Raw genomic sequence first — 21,064 nt, forward strand, 5'->3', positions numbered from 1 at the left:
TGCGATAGAAAATATATACCTATAAAGATACTGAAACCACTCCAGAACAAAGTTGCATAAGTGCATTCCCAGGAGATTTGAGAAACGGATTCATTCGCAGTGCCTCGAAGGTTCATCAATCCTTTTTTAAAGTAGATCAAAACAGTACTAAATAGATTAACACACAATTTGCCTTTTAAAGAACTGTGCAGAATGGGGTCCCTGTCAGCTTTTGCGCGCGCACTTTAGCTGAAGGTCCCTGAACAGCGCCTCCTTGTGCTCAGGAGGAGCAGCAATACTGAGCTGTTAGAGGTCAAATCTCAAATCAAATCCAAAGCAGCTTATCAAACAACGATCAAACAGTGGGAACATGGGACATAAAAGGGGACATTAAACAAAAGCTAAATGAAATGTAGAACAAAACATCAAATAAAAACAGCATCAGCAGTTTTAGGTGTTTCAAAAATGAGTCAAGTATACGTTTTCTAGCGCCACCTGGTGAGTTACTAAGACATTTACATTACATTTACATCTAGTCATTTAGCAGACGCTTTTATCCAAAGCCATTCCAGCCATTTGGTATTAAAAGCGTTACATTTTTTGTTTGTTTTTTCTTATAACAATCCATCAAAGTAATGAAAAAAAATCTTTATTTCCTGGGTTAGTTTTGAATCCGCAATTTCCTTAAAATTCTAACTGAAATCTTTCACACGGATGACGGATCCATTTTTGTTTTATAGGAATTATGAATCAATACACTACCAGTCAAAGATTAGAGTCACTAAAATGTTTTTCAAGATCTAAAAAAATCTTTTCATCTGACTGTAGACAAAAGGCACTGAGGCAATTGAGTCAACATATGAATTTCTTCATCAGAAAACTAAACTGTTATTAAGAAATGGTTTTGAAATTCATGACTTGGGGGAAAAAGGCAAAAAGCAGCCAATAAACGCCTAAAAATGTGAAAAGCATTTCAGTGCGAGACCTCAAGAAGCTGCTTGATAAAATGACACAAGAACATTTTTATAGATAAGGGACCTATGCTAATATTATATAATAATATATTACGTGCTAGTATTATTTATTTAATAATATAAGTTACCTTTGCATTATTATTCTCACAAGTTGATTCCATAGTAACTTACTATTATTCTAAAATGTTGAAAAATATATGAATAAGGAATTAATAAGTGACCCTAAACTTCCGAACGGTAGTGTTTTTCAAAAACAAGAAAGATCTTCTGTTGTGAACACGTGCTGTGGCTTAAACAGTGAAGCAAATACCAGTGTGTGTGTAACAGATACATGTAAACCTACATGTCTACTACTGTCTTTACTAAACGCAAGCTTAGTCAAACTAAACCAGTACATTTGGCAGAGAATCTCAAACATTGAGCTGTGGTTAAAATTAGTTAAAATCTGTCTCATCACCCTCTACTGAATATTACATAAATAATGAATGAAAAAAAAAAAAAAATCTAACTACTAAACATTTAATAACCAAACTAAAGAACTAAAACTGTAGAAGAATATAGAGCTTTGAATCATATCTAAGCTATAGTAGCTATAGTAAGGTTATGACAATATCGTTGGTTGTACGGTGACACAAGCGGCAGATTTTGGACAGATATGATTGGCTACAGTTCCAGGAAAGGATGATGTCACTAGCTGAAACTGTGGGAGGAATGTCCGTGAGTGACGGCTTTGACGGCCTGTTCGGGAAGCAGACTGGGGTCTGCGAGTATTGACGTGGATGTGCAGAGCAGCCGGAGTGAACTTAAGACAGCTGGAGAGACAGACAGAGCATCATCAACATCAGTAAAACGCCACACGCCAAAAACTAGTTTCAACTTCTCCTTAGATCCTAATAGCTACTCTCAGTTGTTGCACATACTGTATGTTCTTGATATCTGGCTCAGAAATGTGAAAATGGACAGAAGAGAGAGAGACGGAGGCCGGTCGTAACTCACCGGGTCTGAGCGCAGGCAGAGAGCAGTGCTGGTCCAGCCAGGACAGAGTGGTGCGACACAGATCTTCAACGCTTGCTGTAGACACCATACCTTTATAAGACTCAAAGAGAGGTTCAATGATGATACTGAACTGAGACGAGCTTCAGTTGAGGAAAACACGAGCTCTGTTGTGTTATGGATGGCTTGACATTTGTTGAAATCTGCTCATAGACACATTGAAGGATACAATCCAGAACTTCCAATCCTGCAGAGTCCGGATCCTCACATACTCTCTGAACTTCTCTCTCATGAGATCAAACCGCTGACGTGTTATCGGGACGCCGGTGGCGGGGAGCTGCTGCTGATACACGCTAGACACATAAGAAAATACAGAAATAAAACAAACACGTGAGGTTAAAGGAACAGATATGATGAGCGGATACAGCGCCAGACTCACTTGATGGCGGAGTTGAGTGCCAGGATCTCGTCTCGGAGTCTCTGCGCCTCCTCGTGGAGCTGAGCTCTCTCCTGCTGCATCTTACTGATGTACTCCGCTGTCTTCTGTAGCGTGGTGGCCTTACTGATCTAATACGCAAGAGAATGAAATGAAACAAGCGCACAACATCTAGGCCAAAAAACACCTGATTGTTCATTTTGCGATTCGTTTTTCAATACAGCTATTGTAATTCAAAGCGGCATTAAGCGTTGCGTTACTGTAGTACCTTTATACTAGGCTGTGAGCTGAGAGTCGTCACCAGGCTGTGTAGCGTGTCGAACCCGAGCTTAATGTTAAACCGTCTCTTCTGCTCGGCGGAAATATGCGTGATGCGCCGAGTGTCCGTCTGCGGCACAACAACACAAACCTTATCAATAAAATGTGTGTCCTGGCGGTATCAACTTGTTCAGGAATGAGTGCGTCTGCGGTGTATTTGTGCGTTTACCCTGGTGGACTCCACGTGGGCGTGTCCGGGTAAGAAGTGCGACTCTGGGGTTTTCTCAGGTGGATTTGTAGGAGACGTCCGTCCTATATTTCCTGAAAAAATAACTGAAGATAGATTTTATTACATCAAAGAATCATAACAAAATCAATGATTTATTATTCAAGCGTTGCGTGATTGTGATGAGCACCTGTTAAACTGCTTCTCTCTGTTGGTGGCATCTGTACAGGGGAGAGTTTCTCCGTTTTGGGGGTGAGAAGTGGCGTTTGTTGAGTGAGGAGGGAGGAAATTGTGCTGCTGTGGGCGTGGCCTGACATGGTCGTCTGACAGTGTAACGATGTCATCGCTGGGGTTCTTGTAGAGGCCCAGGAGGAATTGTGGGAAATGTGTGATGCCACTTGACCGCTGCTGGTCGGCTGTTGTTAAAAAAACACCGATGTAGAGATATACAGTACAGAGTGAATTGTTTTTGAAGTTTTTGGTTTTACATTGTTAATGTGGAAGCAGGAGTCAGAATGATAAAATAGTGAGGACTTTAAATAAGAATTTCATCGTACAAATGACAATAAAAATCTTCATTATGGAATGTGAAAATAATATTATCATTGCGTAATATTAGGGATGTACCGTAAGGATTTGTTCTGGTCAAAACAATACTGATTTTAACCAAACTATTGGCCAATTCTGACATTTGTCACTGGGTCACGTTTCTTTCATTAAAAAGTAATCAATCTTGAGATTCACATAAAATGTAAATGATAAAATAAATTAATATATCATCAAAATGTCCGTTATCCTTTTTATGCTATAGTTTATTTTATGCATATTGGTATGCCAATAGTTTTCAATTGGTCAAAAATTAGCTGATAAATATCGGTAATTGCTAATATTAATAAAAAGTTCTTCAGTGTGCATAAATAAGTAAAATAATAATAACATGGAATGTATACTGAAAAAAACATTTGATCACATTTACACTTACAGGAGAGATGGATGATGCTGACAGACCTGAATGAGCATCGAAACTCAGTGAGGGTTTTCCTAAAGACAGGAGATAAAAGAATCATTCAAATGCTCTCTGGCAATAAATAAACTGCACACGTTTTTGTCAAAGTTGCAGTGAAGTTTATGAAAGTTTACACTATAAAAAACAAAACATGCTTAAACTATGTATAAATGATCAAGCATTGCATTTACTAATCACTAGATTCTGCAGAGAGAATCCAGCATTAGTGTTAAAAAGGATGAAGGAATGAACAGCATCCACATACGTTCATGAGATCCAGACGACAGCAGATTGGCCAGACAGCTTGTCTGAGTGGGCGGAGCTGTAGACCTTGCAACCGACTGGATTTCTCCCGACTTCTGCTTGTACTTCCCTCTTCCTGTGGCCACGCCCACCTGCTGCGGCACAGAGAAGCAGTGAGAGAGGCCGTGCGAGGACAGAGACGGGCTCACCGCCGTGGGCTGGTACCCCACTGGGGCAAACATTTCCTCCGTGCCGGAGTACCCGTCAGACGGCAGGGCGGTCATAGCGGAGCCAGTGTGGGTGATGACCGTGGACGTGACGGCCGCGCTTGTCCGTGATTGGGTGGATACATGTCTGTGTCTAAGACAAGCTGGTTGGTATTGGTAAGGACTTTCCTGTGTCACAGCACCTGGCATCTCTGTGGTTGGCATGCCGTGACCACCGAAAGACATGTGCGGTCCGTACGGCGTGATGCCAGAGGGGAGGTTCAGAGAGGGATGAAATTCACTGACATATTCTGAGTGACCTGTGAACTTGGGTTCTGGAGTGTCACCACTGGGGTTAAAGGTCATGTTAGGGTTTACGGTCTGGCGGGGGTAGCTGTGTCCAGGTAGACGTACAGATGAGGAGGGTTCGGGTAAAGTTTCAGACGAGAGAGTGGGCTGAAATGAAAAAAAAAATGTGTGGTCTTAAAGGGACAGTTCACCCAAAAATACAAATTCTGTCATCACTCACACACCTTTGAGCTGTTTGAAATCTGTTCAAATTTGTTTGTTCTGATGAACACAGAGAAAGATATTTGGACGAACGCTTGTAACCAAACAGTTCTTGGCCACCATTGACTCCCATAGTAGGAAAAATTACTTTGTATTTTTTTGTCCCGTTGAACACAAAAGAAGATATTTTAAAGAATGTAGGACAGTTCTGGTGCACCTTTGACTACCATTGTCATTTTCCCTGCTATGGGAGTCAATGGTGGCCAAGAACTGTTTGGTTACAAGCATTCATCCAAATATCTTTCTCTGTGTTCAACCAAAAAAACATTTTTATACAGATTTAGAACAACTAGAGAGTAATTCATGAAATACTTTTCATTTTTGGGTGAACTATCCCTTTAAACCAATTCTAGATCAGTTTAAACCAAATAAAATGCTAAAAAAAATCTGCAATATGTTTAATTCTGAATCAGTATTAGTTTGATACCCGTGTCAGCACAGGTGATGTGGAAGTGAGCGGACTGGTCCCTTCAGGATTTAAAGCAAATGTTCCACTGGATGAGCTCTCAAAGAAGCCGCAGTCAGAATAACCCGGCAGCTCTGTCGGCTGTGCACGGTAACTCATGAAAATATCTGTAAAAAGGATGCATGGGTTACAAAAATCAACTACATTTTGTTTGGAGGACTGTAGACACAACATGGCGAAATCCATGTAAGGGGACCTGCGGTGTATGTAGATAGAAATAGCTCATTCTAAGGTAATAAAAACACAACGCTTCATTATGTAAGGTCTTTATACACCTCTGAACAGAGCGCTTTTCCACCATCGCGCCGAACTGTTCCAAGCACAGTCTGAAACGGTTACAGTTATGTTTCCATGTGAGCCTGGTTCGATACGGCACGATTACAAACTGTTCTCGGCTCTGAATCTTCATTAGACAACCGTGCCGAAACGTGCTAATGAATGCGCGCAGAGGCGTTAGAGCTCAGTCTCTTGTGTTACCAAGGCAGCACGTGACGCGTTTGTGTTTACGTTCTAAAAATGTCTGTTATCAGCCCTGCAGTGGAAACTGAAACCATTTACGTACCGGCTGGCATGGATCGGCACGGAGTGGAACGATTAAGCAACGAGAACGATTCGGCGCGATGGTGGAAAAGCGCTCATAGTTATATGGCATTTCTGTCAATAGATCCTCCAAAAAATTAGACACTGAAACCTCTGGATTAAACACTTCTGCCTAGCACATTAGCAAAGCACATTCGTTTTTACCACATCACACATGACATTCAACACTATTAGTAAGAAAGCTAGAAAATAGGCAACACACACACACACACTTACCACTTTGATAGTATTAAACTGCAATAAATATATCAAGTTTGTCCTTAATGCGAATAAAACGTTGGGCTACTGTATATATCTGTGGAGGCATTTCTAACCTCCTGGAGTATGTGTTTATATCTGTGAGCACCCTTGGCACTGCTATAATGAGACACAAGCAGAGAGACGGGAGAGAGAGAGAGACCAAGTGCCTCGTGATTCAAGAACTGCCAGCTGACCACAGCGGTCACTGCCAGGAACATGACGGTCATACACAGGTACACACACACACACACACTGCTGAACTCTCATGAACCTCCATTCTTCTCTCCGTGACTCTTATCCTTTAACTGATCCTCGACAGATAAGGAAACGCCCCTCAGAGGACACACCGCCAGGGGTAAACTCAGCCACTGTCCTTCTTTTCACCTCAGAACTGAAGCTCTTTCACATTTACACCCCCCAAGAGCCACATCAAACGAGAACATGTCCATTTTGTGGTGAACCAGAGCGACCACGACTTGCGCAAGTGAACTTTTCAACTTCCATAAAGATCTCCGTCATTTTAGACACAAAGGTCTATCAAAAGGAAAAACATCTTAACATAAATGAAACAGTATTATTTCAAATAATTTTACATTCCAGTGTTTCCAAAAACAGGAGAAATACCTTGTTTTCACTAAATGTAGGACCATTTAAAGTGATAGTTCACCCAAAAATGAAAATTCTGTCATCATTTACTTACCCTCTTATCATTTCAAACCGGTATACATTTCTTTGTTCTGCTAAACAAACCAGACAGAACTCGTTGAGTCCCCATTGGCTCCTATAGTATTTCTTTCCCCTACTATGGCAGTAAATGGGGGATGAGATCTGTTTGGTTACCGACATTCTTCCAAATATCTTCCTTTGCGTTCAGCAGAACAAAGCAATTTATACAGATTTGGAACAACCTGGGGGTGAGTAAAACGGAGTGAGTGACAGAACTTTCCTTTTTGGGTAAACTGTCCCTTTAAGGCCATTATAGCTGTATTTTTTAATCAATTACTTTAATGAATTTAAATAAGTAACGCTAAATGCATTATAATGCATAGTCATTTTTGAAGCGATCATATGCAAATTTTGAGACTATTGCAAAATATTAATTGTGATTATTAAACACAATAAAGAGCATTAAATACTATGATTATAATTCATTTCTGTATCCAACGCATTTATATATAAACACAAATTGTACTGCTCATTATTGAAACTGAATAAATGCTGTTGTATAACTTTAGATAAAAAATAAAAGATTCACATTTTTCACATTTTATATCTATTTAAGAGTAAATCAGGACCAGACATCAAAGCCAAAGAAATGAACTTTCAAAATGAGGAAGGCCACTATAAACTCACCCGGTATGTCCATCAGATCATCCAGGTTGGGCTGCAGGGGTGTCAGGCCGGGCTGGATCATATCTGCATTACTAGTGTAGGCTTAGATGACAGGACACATATCATTACAATGTGAAACACAGCTGTGTTGCTAGATGTGTGTGTATATGCGATTTAGTCATTTAACGTTCCTTGTTTTTGGGTGTGGCGTCCTTCCTGCACACCTTTTAAAATATCACATGACTAGTATATTCTCAATTTCTAAAGTCCCTGATTCATTCAAATCTCCAGCACATTTGAAGGGGGACACGTAAAGGCAGTTTTCTTTTCAGAATGAAATATTTCTGAGCAGTACTGACTGTTTTGGCGGTCTCCACTCCACGAGGTGGGCTTCTGGGTCATCGTGAACAGTGTGTCTGAGATGTCCGACAGAAAGCAGTCCAAGTCAAACATGTGCACCTCTTCTGATGTTGCCTCAGGCTCTGGATAAATCTGATTGGTCCACTTTTCCAACCCCGCCCTACAGATAGGCCCCTATTAAAGACAATAAACACGGTAAAAAAAAGTGCTCAAACAATGATTTAAAGGGATACTTCACCCAAAAATGGAAATTTGATCATCATTTACGCACCCTTAAATTGTTCCAAACCGGTATACATTTCTTTGTTTTGCTGAACACACAGGAAGAAATTTGGAAGAATGTCAGAACTCACAGTAGGGAAAATCAATCCTATGGGAGTCAATGAGGGGTGAGATTTGACAATCTTCCAGATATCTTCCTGTGTGTTCAGCAGAACAAAGAAATGTATACAGGTTTGGAACAATCTAAGGGTGAGTAAATGATGACATCATTTTCATTTTTTGGGTGAAGTATCCCTTTAATATCCTATGAAAATGAATTAAGAGACCGCTGTAGACGATGTCAGCCGAAAGGCAAGTCATATCAGAAGAGGAGCAAGTTATTAGATATTGATCAAATATTTTAAACATTTTAATTTCATGTTGGCTTAAAGTTGAACAACAATTAAGTCACACAAACACGAATGAAGACAGATCCGATGATAACCTACTCACAGATTTATGAGAAAAATCCGATCTAGACTCGAAAAGCTCCAATGTCGCTGAATTCTCAAGTCTAGGACTAAGACTTGACGCGGGCCACATCTTTATAGGGATACCCAGAATCACACACCAGTAATGATTACGTCTTTCCTGAACACTACCTACGTTCAATTTGTCTTTCTTTTTTCTTACACACAAAGGGTGTCAAATTATAGCATTGACTGGGTGATGTGTTTGTGACCAGAAATGAGGCTCGTGTGTGTATGTAGGCCTCTGTGCTTGCGTGCAAAGTCTTAATGACAGCAGTTTAACGGAAATGTGTAAAAAGGCAGAAACCCCCTGCCCGACCCATTATGTTTTCACTTTCAAGCTTCACGGTATCAGTGAGGCGGGCGACTTTTTTTGTTCCTGACCCAGTTCCTCACGTGTGGAGTCAGAGAGCAAAACTCATCGCCTCCTGTTGGCACACAGACACACTGCAGCTCAATACTGAACCCTACGGGACCATCAGAACAATCTAACAAACTAACTAAACATACGCAAATCAAAATCTTTTGATGTTGGAGAAAGAGTTTATATTCTTCGAATGGCTAAAAATAAAATTGACATTATATGAGGCTGCAGAATTGAGTCTTTTCATCAAGTCTTGTTTTAGGGTTTTCGTTATTATTTGGATGAAACCTTCGCTGGTTTAAAGAGATAGTTCACCCAAAAATGGAAATGTCTTCATTTTTTCATCTGCAGAACACAAAAGAAGATCTATTGAAGAACGCTGGCGACCGAACAGCATTGGTCCCCTTTGACTTCCAATGTCCACTGAGACATTTCTCAGAATATCTTCTTTTGTGTTCCACTGTAAATAAAAAGTCATACAGGTTTGGAATGACATGAGGGTGAATAAATGTTGCAAGAATATTTATTTTTCGCTTTAAAGGAATACTTCACCCAAAAATGAAAATTCTGTCATCTCCTTCGAGTTGTTCCAAATCTGTATAAATATATTTGTTCTGATGAACGCAGAGAAAGATATCTGAAAGAATGCTCATAAGCAAAGAGATTTTGCCCCCCATTGACTCCCATAGTAGGAAAAATTACTTTATCATTTTTTTGTTCTGTTGAACACAAAATACATTTTGAAGAATGTAGGACAGCAAACAGTTCTGGGGCACTTTTGACTACCATTGTAGTTTTTCCTACTATGGCAGTCAACGGGGGGCAAAATCTGTCAAAATTTGTCTTGTTATAAGCATTCTTCCAAAATCTTTCTCTGTGTTCATCAGAACAATGACATTTATACAGATTTGGAACAACTCGAAGGTGAGTAAATGATGACAGCATTTTCATTTTTGGTGAAGCATCCCTTTAAGCAGGTCTCGTAGCTTGGACAACCCGGCATATGCACGAATCAGAATTTTATAAAAAACAAAATGTGCTGCAGTTTAACATATCGCAGTATGTGGGTCAGATTTGATTAAACAGGCCGAATGTGCATTTCTCAAATCGCCTGATGGAACAGAAGGGAAGATTAGCACTTTTGTCGCTGAAAGCATCAGGTGACTCATTTTCTCACCAATAACAGGGATGTGACGCACACAAACCTTCACGTTTACGTTTTCTCACGTTTTTCTTTTTCACTTTTCTCGCCAGCTGAGTGGCGCAAAAACAGAGAAAACTATTCAAAGAAATGGAGAACAAACATGACCCGAACTGCTAGCCTACTAAACCCTACGCTACACGATCAATAATCACACCTGGTCACTAACAGAGCTGCGTTACAGCCGAAAGACACAGAAGAGACACATCGCCGTCCAACAGCATGAGACACAACTGAGGTGCGGATTAGCCGATGAGCACTACAGTGCTTAACAAATTTATTAGACCACCACTCAATGTATAAGATTTGTGCCAGTGCTCCCAAAACTGCCAGTATCCATGCATTTTCGAATTTACTGTTTTACAAGGCAGAACAAAATAGTAAAGCACTTTATTTTATTACAGTTTTTATTAGAAGTCCTTAAAGTCCCCGTGAACTGGAAGTTGCGATCGTTTTTACTTCCGCATTTTGACGCATTTGGAATGAGGAAAAATAGTGGGCGTGGCTTTTGTCTTTCTCTGTGATTTGATTGGATGTATAAAAACAGCCGTTGCATTTTGAAATGGAACTGGCAGCAGACTGACAGTTGAAGGGGGAGGAGTTAACGGATGCTCCGCCCAAGCCGTCTAACATACGTCATCTAAGATGGACAGTCATTACAGGATGGAAGCGCATTTTCAGATTTTAACTGAAGATTATGACTGCACTTGAATTTAAAAAAGAGAATGACCCACATTAATAAACGATTTACAATAAACGCTGCAATATTTCCTGAAAAAATAGCTATTGTAATTTTTTATTTCACTGGGACTTTAATAGAAAAATATGTTTTTTAATGGTTGAACGTTAAGCTCGATTAAATTCTGAGTTCTGAGAGAAGTTGAATGTGCTGGCTCAAATTTGGGTATTAAAACTTGAATGAATTATTTGCCTAATAAATGACAATAACATTTTCAGTTTTAAAGAAGTTATTATTTGTGTTTTCCCTTAATGATGAGAAATGGTCTTATAAATTTGTCAAGCACTGCATGTGAGAAACAGCCAAGAAAGATCTACAAGCAAACGTGAAAATGCTTTATCGTGAGCTTTGCCCGTCTCACCTTCTGTAGCATTGACAGCAGATCCTTGTTCTTCTGAAGCTACAAAAACACAGAAAATGACGCTGTGATGTCTTATGATTCTATTTTAGCTTCAAAATTTGAAAATGAACTGATCCTAAAATGATATGCAGCATGGGCAAATTATCACTCATGCTCGTGAATATGGATCTGTGAATGTTCCATTCCGAATGTTCTGTGCACTTCATGAAATATTCACTTATACTCACTCTTTTTTTATAGTAAATCCTCCACTTGTGATATTCTTTGATGACCACCTCTATCCGCCTCTTCCAGTAGCTGCCCTCCAGAACAATCGCCTGACAACATCACACGTGCCGAACGTAAACATCAACATGCACTTTGATGTGAGCTAATCTACATAATACACAATGCTGATCCTGTATATCTAACTGTTTATTGATATTACTTATAGATTTATGGATAACTCAGCAACTGTGTGCTGGTATAATGGTTTTGTGGATTAGAAACATCCGGCTCACCTCAGGTTTGCGGTGGGCATCGGCCTCCGAGCCTTCCAGGGGAGTGACAAACCCACACACAGGGTTCTTCCTTTTCTCCACATCTGCCACACAACGGCAACACAAACAAGTTCAAGATGCAACCAGATTTTTTACAAGAAGTAAGTTTTTTTTTTAAAGGAGACTCACATTGAATGAACCAGGCTCTCCAGATGCCATTATTCAGCCGAATTTTATCTCTCCACAGTAACCGCAATCCTTTGAAAGACTTCCACTTAGGTGACACAATTTTCCCACTGCGAAGTAACACAAACATTGAGCTTCGATTACTTCAAATAAAACAATGCACTTTTTTGGCACTTGGTTTGATGCACTTGCTTATAGGTTTTAATTCAAATAAAGATTTTTTTATGGTCAAAATAACCATAACACACAGGACATTTGTTTGAGACATAATGTTCTTCAAGATGCAGAACAGTGGTGAAATTGTCCTTTCCCCTGTAAAAACGTTAATTTTATTTCATTTAACGGCAGTAATGTGACAGGCACTTTGAACTGTGTTTGCAGACAGAATAATTTCATCAGTCTAATGCGTCGACACAGTTTCCCATCTGCCAATATACAGACGGCACTTTACACCATCTACTGTCTGCTGTAGTGAGTTAACCTCAAAAAACACACAAGACAAGAGTGTTGTGTTCACTCTGTTGCTAAGAACCCATTGAGAATGATGGGTAAAATGACACGAAATGTCACCAGATAAACATCACTGATTCAACTTTATTAAGCTGACAGTTCACAAAGAAAATCTGTACATGTCCCTGCTGGGATACTAGATCTAAAGGGCAGCTATGTGGCAAGTATAAAAGAAGTAAATAGTTAACAGTAAAGAATAGTTTTTGTCCAACAGAAAAAATGGGGACTATCTACATTTGCTAAGAAAAACATATTGCTTTGTGGCCCAGATCTCTATTATATTCTTGTCCATCTTTCAATGTAAGACTATGGCAGTTTTCCCAAATGTTCCCCGTTTCCAAAAAATAACATTCTTCTGTGTTCCCTTCTCTCTGGACACACATACAGTCCGACAATTAATTCTTTTGAAGATGTTTGAGGCAAAGCTGGCGAAGATGTAAATTGTTACATCCCAAGATAGTGTAGCATCCAAACACATCACCGTTTTTAAATGTTTTCATGAGATTGAAGCATAATGCCCTGTAACACCATCATACCAACCAATGAAAATGTTTCAAACGCGCTTAAAGCTTTTTAGCCCAACATATCCCTTCAAACCTTCAATGAAATAAGATCATATACAGGACTGTGTGGTTCAAACGGGAGTCTCAATTTAATAAATGCGACGTTTATAATCACAGGATTTATTGGTCAGAGGTTAGACAGCTAAGAGTTGCTTTCGATGTTGTAATATTGTGGGTTAAAGAAAGTGACACACGTTACTCTAACCCCAGTTACTCTGTAACTCTCACCTTGTCTGTTTTCCAACTCCTGTCAAAGTCCAGATTTCACAGCTGTTTCGAAAACAAGATCTGAGTTCTGAAAGCGACTGTCTCTCTTAAAGTGATAGTTCACCCAAAAATGAAAATTCTGCTCACACTCATGTCATTTCATACCTGTATAAATTAAAGAAAGATATTTGGAAGAACGTTAGCAGTTTTCAATTCTGTGACATCATTGACTGCCATAGTAGGGAAAATTAAATGGTTTGTGTTACTATATTCTTCAAAATATCTCACTTTGTGTTCAACAGAACAAAAAGATATACAATATTTTTTGGATGATGTCACAGAACTGAAAATTGCTAACATTCTTAAAAATATCTTTCTTTGTGTTTAACAGAACAGAGACATTTATATAGGTTTGAAACAACCTGAGGGTGAGTAAATGATGACAGAATTTTTCATTTTTGGGTGAACTATGCCTTAAAGGTAGCACTTCCATTTTTACCAAACATTAGCCTATTCACATTTATTCAGCAAGTGTGCTTTCATTCCGTTTTTTATACATACAGTAAAATACATGTATTAAGAAGAACCCGCGGTTATTCATTCATTACGTAATGCTTGTTTTTAAACCAAAAGTGTTGCCCATAGAATCTTTAACATTTTGGGGTTCATTATAAATGTTAATTGACATTTGAAATAGAAACTTCATAGAGGCAAACACAGACTGCGTAAAACAAAAGTTTACAAATGCACATAAACTCCAGACATCGCATGAAGCTGATAAATAGGAGAGAATGTTTAATAGCCTATATATACATATTGCAGTGGGTAGAATTTGAGTGGAATTGTGTTTACCTGTATGCCAATGTCATGCATTCAAACAGGCGCGTGAGTGTAGGGTCAATGCTGAGACATCTCGAGCTCAAAGGACCGAACCTGTAAGTCTGGCAACCCGGTTTATTAAAACTGTCAATATTATAACGGTTATCGCGATAAAGAGCTACGCTTCTCCTCCTGATGGAATCACTGTGAGGCGAGGAGACCATGAAATGTCCGCTGTGGATCACTTGAGTCCGCCTGAGCGATCCGAATCCCACGCCCGCGTCCACACTGGGCAAATGGTCGTCCGGATCTGAATCGGACTCCGAATCCGGTCCTATTTGATTGGGCTCCGGGTTCTCAGAGTACTCGGCCTTTGCCATATCTCAGCTGAGGTTATTCTTGAATCTCGAGTCTTCAGATGGTTAAATGCGGTTCGGGAGAGTAATGCCATGTGAAGGGTTCAAGCCACACCTCAACTCTCCTGCTGAATCTAAGGGTCAAAGATCAAACGCGTGTGTTGCTAAAAATGATCAAAACTATCTGGTTAAGTTGGTGGTGAGTTGTTTCAGGCTTCAGATCTGACAGCTTGAGGGCGGTCTAAACTCGCACACAGTTGTGTAGATCTGTCACAACTATTGATCTGCTGAGTTATTGGGCAGCTATTATTAGTAACGTTATGTTTGATTAGTGAATGTTTGCATTTAAGTTACCTAAATCCATTCTGTCTGAAATTAGTTAAATATATGTGTATATATACCAATTTAACAAACGGGAATAAATATTTAAAATAAAAAGAAATATAGCAATATTTAAAAATATATACGTCAAATTATAATAAATATTATTAAAACAAATAGTGATTTTAATTACATTTTTATAAAAAATATTTGATTACATTTTTATTTTAATATTTTAAATAAAAAATAAACTAATGTTTTTTCTTTTGAGGTTTGGAAACAAGGAACTAGGCGTAAATTTCTATCACAAGAAAATAACTAAAATACATTTCTTTAACTTTATTTAATTATTTATGTTAAGTATTTTTATTTCTTTAAAAATCTTATAATTGAAATTGCACTATATATCAATGATTAAAAACGGTCAGAGACCAAATATTTTTAAGCGCAGAGGCTTCGGACTACAATTTCCATGAGCCATGAAATCACTTCCGGGTGTCAGTGACGCCGCCGGAAGTGTAAAAGTCGTTGATTGAGCGCCAGCCGTCAGTTGTTTTTGTGTTTTTAAGGAATAAAAACTGCTGGTGGGGTTTTTAGATAGTCATTTATACTTCCCGAACATGGACGCGGTACGGAGACACAGATCCATGTATAAAGGCACAACGCCACCATGGAAAGAGACGTACAGAAAGGTACAAGTCATGCTTTATCACGAGTGTGTCGATTCTGTTTTGGTGTTTTTATTTTTGGTAAAAAACTCATACATAAGTTAAATAAACTCAGAAACCATCTAGAATGTACTAAAACCAATTCACATTAACTCCACATTGAACTGCAGGCTCTATAGATATTAAACTCGTAACTAACGTTATATAGACGTATTATAAAATGTATTATATAAATTCCTGCTAATAAGAAACATCAAAAATGATCAATTCTGATAGATTTGAATGGTTATTGTATACGTTTTAATGGGAATCTCTGATGGTTTTATGTTCTTTTGGATAAAGGATCCCACTGAATGACATTATGTTCAAATGTGTATCCTCAGCGTTGTGTGGAGAGGTTGAAGAACAGCAGGTCCAGGTTACTGGAGAAGTTCCGTCAGATGGGAGACAGTTCGGGCCCCTCCAAGCGATCTCTGCTGGTGCAGGAGGTGATGGAGGAGGAGTGGAGCGCCTTGCAGTCCTCCAGCCACGGTCTCCCATCACTGTGGAATGGACACGGCATCAGGGAGGTGCGTGTATCAAGATCACAAATCTGTGACATAATGAGTAAATCACTGGTAATGTTTTCTACTTGACCTTCTGCTTTACTCCACAGGTGTACACCGCCCAGCAGGAGTATGATGAACTGTCAGCGTTTGAGGAGATTCAGCAGGAGCTTGTAGCACAAGGTTACACTGGCGTTAACCTCTTGATATAACTCTTGTTTAGCAAAATAAAAATTACAGATTGAAGTTCTAATGGTCAAAAGTCTTCAGCATTCACAAATGGCTCATTGAGGCTGTTATCTCTATAAAATGATTTGACAAAATTACAAATCACAAACACTGATAGACAAATTGAAAACTGGTAATGGTGTGGAAACCCTAATAACTGCGATATTTCTCTCTCTTCAGAGCTTTCCATCCTAGAGGAATATCAGAACAACATACAGTATGAAGAACATTATTTAAACTCCATGTTGGAGAAAATGGAGCAGAAGGAACAGCTCATATGTCCACTGTGTCATGTGTAAGACTTCATGATAAAATCATCATATTCATCATCATGACCGCTGGTATATAACGTACTCCTTATGATTCTCTCATTACAGGAATAATCTGACAGTCAACAGTCATTTTACATCATGTCCATGTGGCCTTTACATCAACACGATTGTGAGTTTGTTAGAATAAATGTGTTCAGAAGACTCCCAGAAAGCCTTTTTAAACATTACTCCAATGTTCACCTGAGTCTCGTCTCTTCACAGGGCAGGAACGTTACATCTGAAGTATTGCAGAATCTTCTAGAAAGACGGGTCACAGAGCACATTGAGGAATGTCTGTACAATCCCACGTTCTCCATGGCCTTCCACACAGACGGCTCACCAAACCTCATGCTCAGCTGTAACGTACGCGTGTTATTTACAGTCAATGTAATTTAACTCTGAAGTGACTTGTAAGACAATGAATGTGTTTTGTTTCTGCTGTAGGTGTGCGATTATCTTACAGTTGTACTGTGAGCGGTTCGTCCACACAGAAGACGGTCGATGGATGCTTTAAGTGTTTTGATTTGAAAGTGATTTTATTTCTGTGAAAAAATAAAGACTACTTTTAAGTTTGTCTTCACTACATTTATCTGAGTATAATGTAAGGGTAAGCAATACTCTGACCTGAATTTGTCAGCCAAGTTCTTCTAAACATTGTCTCAATGAGACGTAATGTAAAAGTGATATTTGACATCCTGTTAATAAAACTATTTTCTTCAAGTCATTAACAGTGTTTCGGTCATGTAAGACTTGACTTCTTTTGATTATATTTTTGCATAAAGCCTTTTAAGGTACTCACTCAGGTAATGAAGTTTGTATCAAAAAATAAGTTCAATAATTCAAAATTCAATAATTTATTGAAAAGGCAATAATTAGACTACAACGCAGAGTTCAAATTTTATGATATCTTTATTGATAATGTGTCAAATTTCTAATGACAGTAACGTCTTTACATAATTTGGGGGAAAAAATATAAAATTAAATACAAAACACATCAGTCTTTAATGTGTTATCACATTAAAGACCCACATGAACCGGAAGATAGCGGCGATCAATCTAGACTACAAAAATGACAAATTATTTGCACTTGACAAAACTGCTGAGATCCTCCAGGAACTTGATGTACTCCTGATGTTCCAGCGCTGTGCTTAGCCCGACGAGTTCATCGGCAAACGCGTTGTCAACACCCCGGTCAGACAGAAAGTCCATCAGATGGTCATATAACGCCTAAAAGACAGAAAGGTTAGAGGTCAGGCTCAATTTCAAAATGTGCACACAAGTTTCAGGCTATACACATTTTGTATCTCCTCTTACCCAGTCCAGAGAGTCTGTGTTGAGAGTGTAACGGTTTTCCTTCCACTCTTCTTCTCCCTCCAGCTGGAAACTGACCTCACGGATGGCAAAGATGTCGCTCTCCTCCTCGCCCTCACCGTGACCGGTCTGCTCAGAGACAAAGAGCTCTGGATATGATATTCAGCGCTTGTGCGAGACCTCAGAGAGACAACTGAGACTCATTTAAAGTGCAGCGAGGAGGACGTGTCCTGTGCTTACTCACCTCATCTTCAGAGAAATGGCAGTCAAACACTAGTGAATTGGATGCCCCCTGTTTAGTCACCTCCACTACAAAGTTGGGTGTTGAGACAATATCAGGCTACAAAACAAGCATTAAAACATTTTTAGAAATCAAAATCACTGACTGAATACAACTGAATGCAAGTCTTTCTCAGTCTAAGTGTGCCGAAAGAACACCTCGTTCTCCTGGCCCTTCTGTCCCTGTTCAGGCTCGTCTTCCAGCTGAGGTGGAATACTGCTGTTCACATTGAAGGCGACTGTGACTCTGCCCAACACAAACATAAGTTCACAATGTGCTAATAAAATTCACAATATACAGTAACGGCTATGAATTTAGGCCAAGATGAAAACTGCATTATTAATCACATCGGTCTGAATGAACACATTCCGATTGTATAGAATGAAGCGATGAAATTCATTCTCACTTTTCTCCCGAGATGGAGCGGATCAGTTTAGCTTCTGTCCCGTTCAGTTGCAGCTCCCAGCCGCCGGACATCTTAGGAACACTCTTGCCCTTTTGAATTTTCTTTTCTTCTTTGATTTCATCCGTGAGAAACTCTGCAAATGCCTTGTCGCCTGAAGACACAATCCGTTACATTAAAAACAGCATTTAGTAACATCAGTGTTTAAAGCGATGTATGTCTTCTTTTCCTCTGCAGAACACAAAAGAAGATATTGTGAAGAATGTTGGTAACCAAACAACGGCGGTACCCATCGACTTGCCGTGGTTTTGTGTCTAGACAATAGAAGTGAATGGGTACTGCCGTTGTTCGGTTACCGACGTTCTTTAAAATATCTTCTTTTGTGATCTGCAGAAGAAATCAAGTCTTACAGGTTTGATATGACAAGAGGGTGAGTAAATGTCCACAGAATTTTCATGTTGAGGTAAAAGACTGGCTGGCAAACGTTTTGACTTGAAGTTTTCAAATATGACACCGAGTTGTATTAAATGACAAAATAACGTTAAATAGAATTTAGGACTTTGGTTAGCTGAAGTTAAGCCTCCTGAGACCAGTTCACATTCTCCTCTCCCTCCACCTGACATTACTGGTTTCAAGGTCACTTGTTCAGAACTAAAGCACATGAAATCATCTAACCTGATGCCACTCCATAACACTTGCCATATGGTAACCAGGAGGCAATCATCATTACAGGATATGACATCACATCTAATGCCATAAATATACCCTACTTAACACTGACCTGTAAAAAAGTTTCAAGCTATTTACAGTACCCACAAACGTAGCTATAAGGGTAACAGGACACTATAATGAGATATAGCCATAATGAACTCTTTATAACAAATACTGTGGTTTTATCAGAAGGTAATACCAAGAGAATTGTAATGCTGATAATACTGAACAATTTATTTTGATTATAATGGCATTTAAATAATACTACCATTTACATAATGCCATACTACCATGGTACTCGTGTTGACATTAAAAAGTACATATAAATGTTGTGCTGATGCTTTACCTTCAGTGTGCAGAGAGCCGCAGCCGCAGGAGACTGACGGCAGAAGCCCTTTAGATGTGAGAAGCCTCGGCCTGGAGCCGCTATTACTGCTCATCATCCAGATGGATCTGGTGAAGGTTCTGCTGGGATATAAAGCGGATCGGACCGCGGGTGTGACGGGAGCGGCCGCGGCGCTGCTGGACACGCGGGCTGCGAGCTGAACGGCGCGGCTCAGAGACTTCAACATGACTGCGGGTCTGTCTGTGGAGTCCCAGTGCTGTCTGCTGCCTGCTCCTCACTTATCGCGGATCTCACTGACAAACACGTGTGGAAGGACACCGTGACCTCATCACGTGAACCACGCACTTTACACCGGAAGCGCTCGCCAGACGAAACGGGGGGGAAATGTTAAAAGTCCTTTTTAATTATGTATTTATATATATTCAAGAACATCACAAACATACATATATAGAGGATCACACATCATAGTCAACGTTACATTTATAATAGCAGTAAAGATCCAATGAAGAAAGAAAGAAAGATGGAAAGAAAGAAAGAAAGAAAGAAAGAAAGAAAGAAAGAAAGAAAAAAACAGGAAAAACAAAAAAATGGGATATCTTACAATAAATTAATAAAGGAGTATTATTAATTAATCAAGAATCCTATACAAACGTTTTGCTTTTTTATTCCTAATATCTTTAAGAGACTCAAAATAACGTCCTAATTCAATTTTAAATAATACGATGTTGGGTTTAAATTCGCACATTTTTGTTTGTGAATGTGAAATTTACATAGGTTAACTAAAAGGTTTTCCTCTATACGTGTACTTTTATACAATAAGAATATGTCTTTATAACAGATTTAATTTGAGTGTTTTATTTTGTACGGTTAAACTAGATAAGCTGATCTTTAATTTTGTTTGTTTGATTATCATATCACTCCAAAAAATTGGGAAAATACACATTCATACATTTTTTTTATAGTTTCTATCTCTGAGTTACAAAATGCACAATTAACCTCCATGTCTTTTATACATTTTGAGATTACTTGTTTCATTGGATAATTAATAGGATAATTTGTAATCTCTTTAACTTTATTGGTGAGACAATACTCATTTGATAAACTCTAAACCTCTTTCTACTCAATTTGATTATATTTTGCATGCCAATATGTTTTACATTTAGGCAAATGTTTAATCCTAGATAAAGCTCTTATTAAAACGTTTTTTTTTTATCTAGAACACTCACGCCATTAATACATGAGTTTGTGGAATTTAAAGAGTGACACTAATATGATATATTACATGATAAAAGCTGGATGAGGCCACTAGAAATTGTATCAAATACTATTGCATATTCTTTAACAGTTATTGGAATCTTATAGAAATTCAGAAACTCACAGTAATTAAAGAGTTGTCCATTGTTATTAAATAATTGGCTCACCAATATTATATTATTATGATACTAGTTGCTATAAAACGAAGATTTGTTTTTGTAAACAATATTCTTATTCAATTCAATTCAATTTTATTTATATAGCGCTTTTCACAATGTGCA

The 21,064-nt window shown here is 38.8% G+C and overlaps 3 protein-coding genes across 4 annotated transcripts; 1 reads left to right on the forward strand and 2 right to left on the reverse strand.

Annotated features, from left to right (window-relative positions):
- Positions 1-9: 9 nt before the first annotated feature.
- LOC130566459 (carbohydrate-responsive element-binding protein) lies at positions 10-14,573 on the reverse strand. 2 transcript variants are annotated; one of them, XM_057353930.1, is made up of 17 exons: positions 14,083-14,573; positions 11,954-12,060; positions 11,786-11,868; positions 11,513-11,602; positions 11,286-11,324; positions 7,889-8,063; positions 7,551-7,631; positions 5,319-5,464; positions 4,138-4,777; positions 3,849-3,907; positions 3,057-3,282; positions 2,870-2,961; positions 2,651-2,770; positions 2,386-2,513; positions 2,176-2,299; positions 1,950-2,079; positions 10-1,765 (listed from the first exon to the last, which is right to left on the reverse strand). In XM_057353930.1, exons 1-17 carry the CDS (start codon positions 14,427-14,429, stop codon positions 1,644-1,646), a joined length of 2,709 nt encoding a protein of 902 aa, XP_057209913.1. In that variant the 5' UTR covers positions 14,430-14,573; the 3' UTR covers positions 10-1,643. The 2 variants fall into 2 exon arrangements, with proteins under 2 accessions (XP_057209913.1, XP_057209912.1); XM_057353929.1 differs by having other exon boundaries at positions 2,870-2,973.
- A 658-nt stretch (positions 14,574-15,231) lies between these two features.
- Positions 15,232-17,196, forward strand: rpain (RPA interacting protein). Its single transcript, XM_057322436.1, has 7 exons — positions 15,232-15,418; positions 15,778-15,963; positions 16,050-16,122; positions 16,348-16,462; positions 16,545-16,608; positions 16,701-16,841; positions 16,923-17,196. Exons 1-7 carry the CDS (start codon positions 15,347-15,349, stop codon positions 16,950-16,952), a joined length of 681 nt encoding a protein of 226 aa, XP_057178419.1. The 5' UTR covers positions 15,232-15,346; the 3' UTR covers positions 16,953-17,196.
- A 172-nt stretch (positions 17,197-17,368) lies between these two features.
- c1qbp (complement component 1, q subcomponent binding protein) lies at positions 17,369-19,872 on the reverse strand. The gene is made up of 6 exons (XM_057363524.1): positions 19,530-19,872; positions 18,476-18,626; positions 18,228-18,315; positions 18,034-18,129; positions 17,793-17,918; positions 17,369-17,705 (listed from the first exon to the last, which is right to left on the reverse strand). The coding sequence occupies exons 1-6, from the start codon at positions 19,753-19,755 to the stop codon at positions 17,556-17,558; spliced, it is 837 nt and encodes a 278-aa protein (XP_057219507.1). The 5' UTR covers positions 19,756-19,872; the 3' UTR covers positions 17,369-17,555.
- Between the last annotated feature and the right edge of the window lie 1,192 nt (positions 19,873-21,064).

The sequence above is a fragment of the Triplophysa rosa genome, linkage group LG2 (genome assembly GCF_024868665.1).
Source record: "Triplophysa rosa linkage group LG2, Trosa_1v2, whole genome shotgun sequence".
NCBI lineage: Eukaryota > Metazoa > Chordata > Actinopteri > Cypriniformes > Nemacheilidae > Triplophysa > Triplophysa rosa.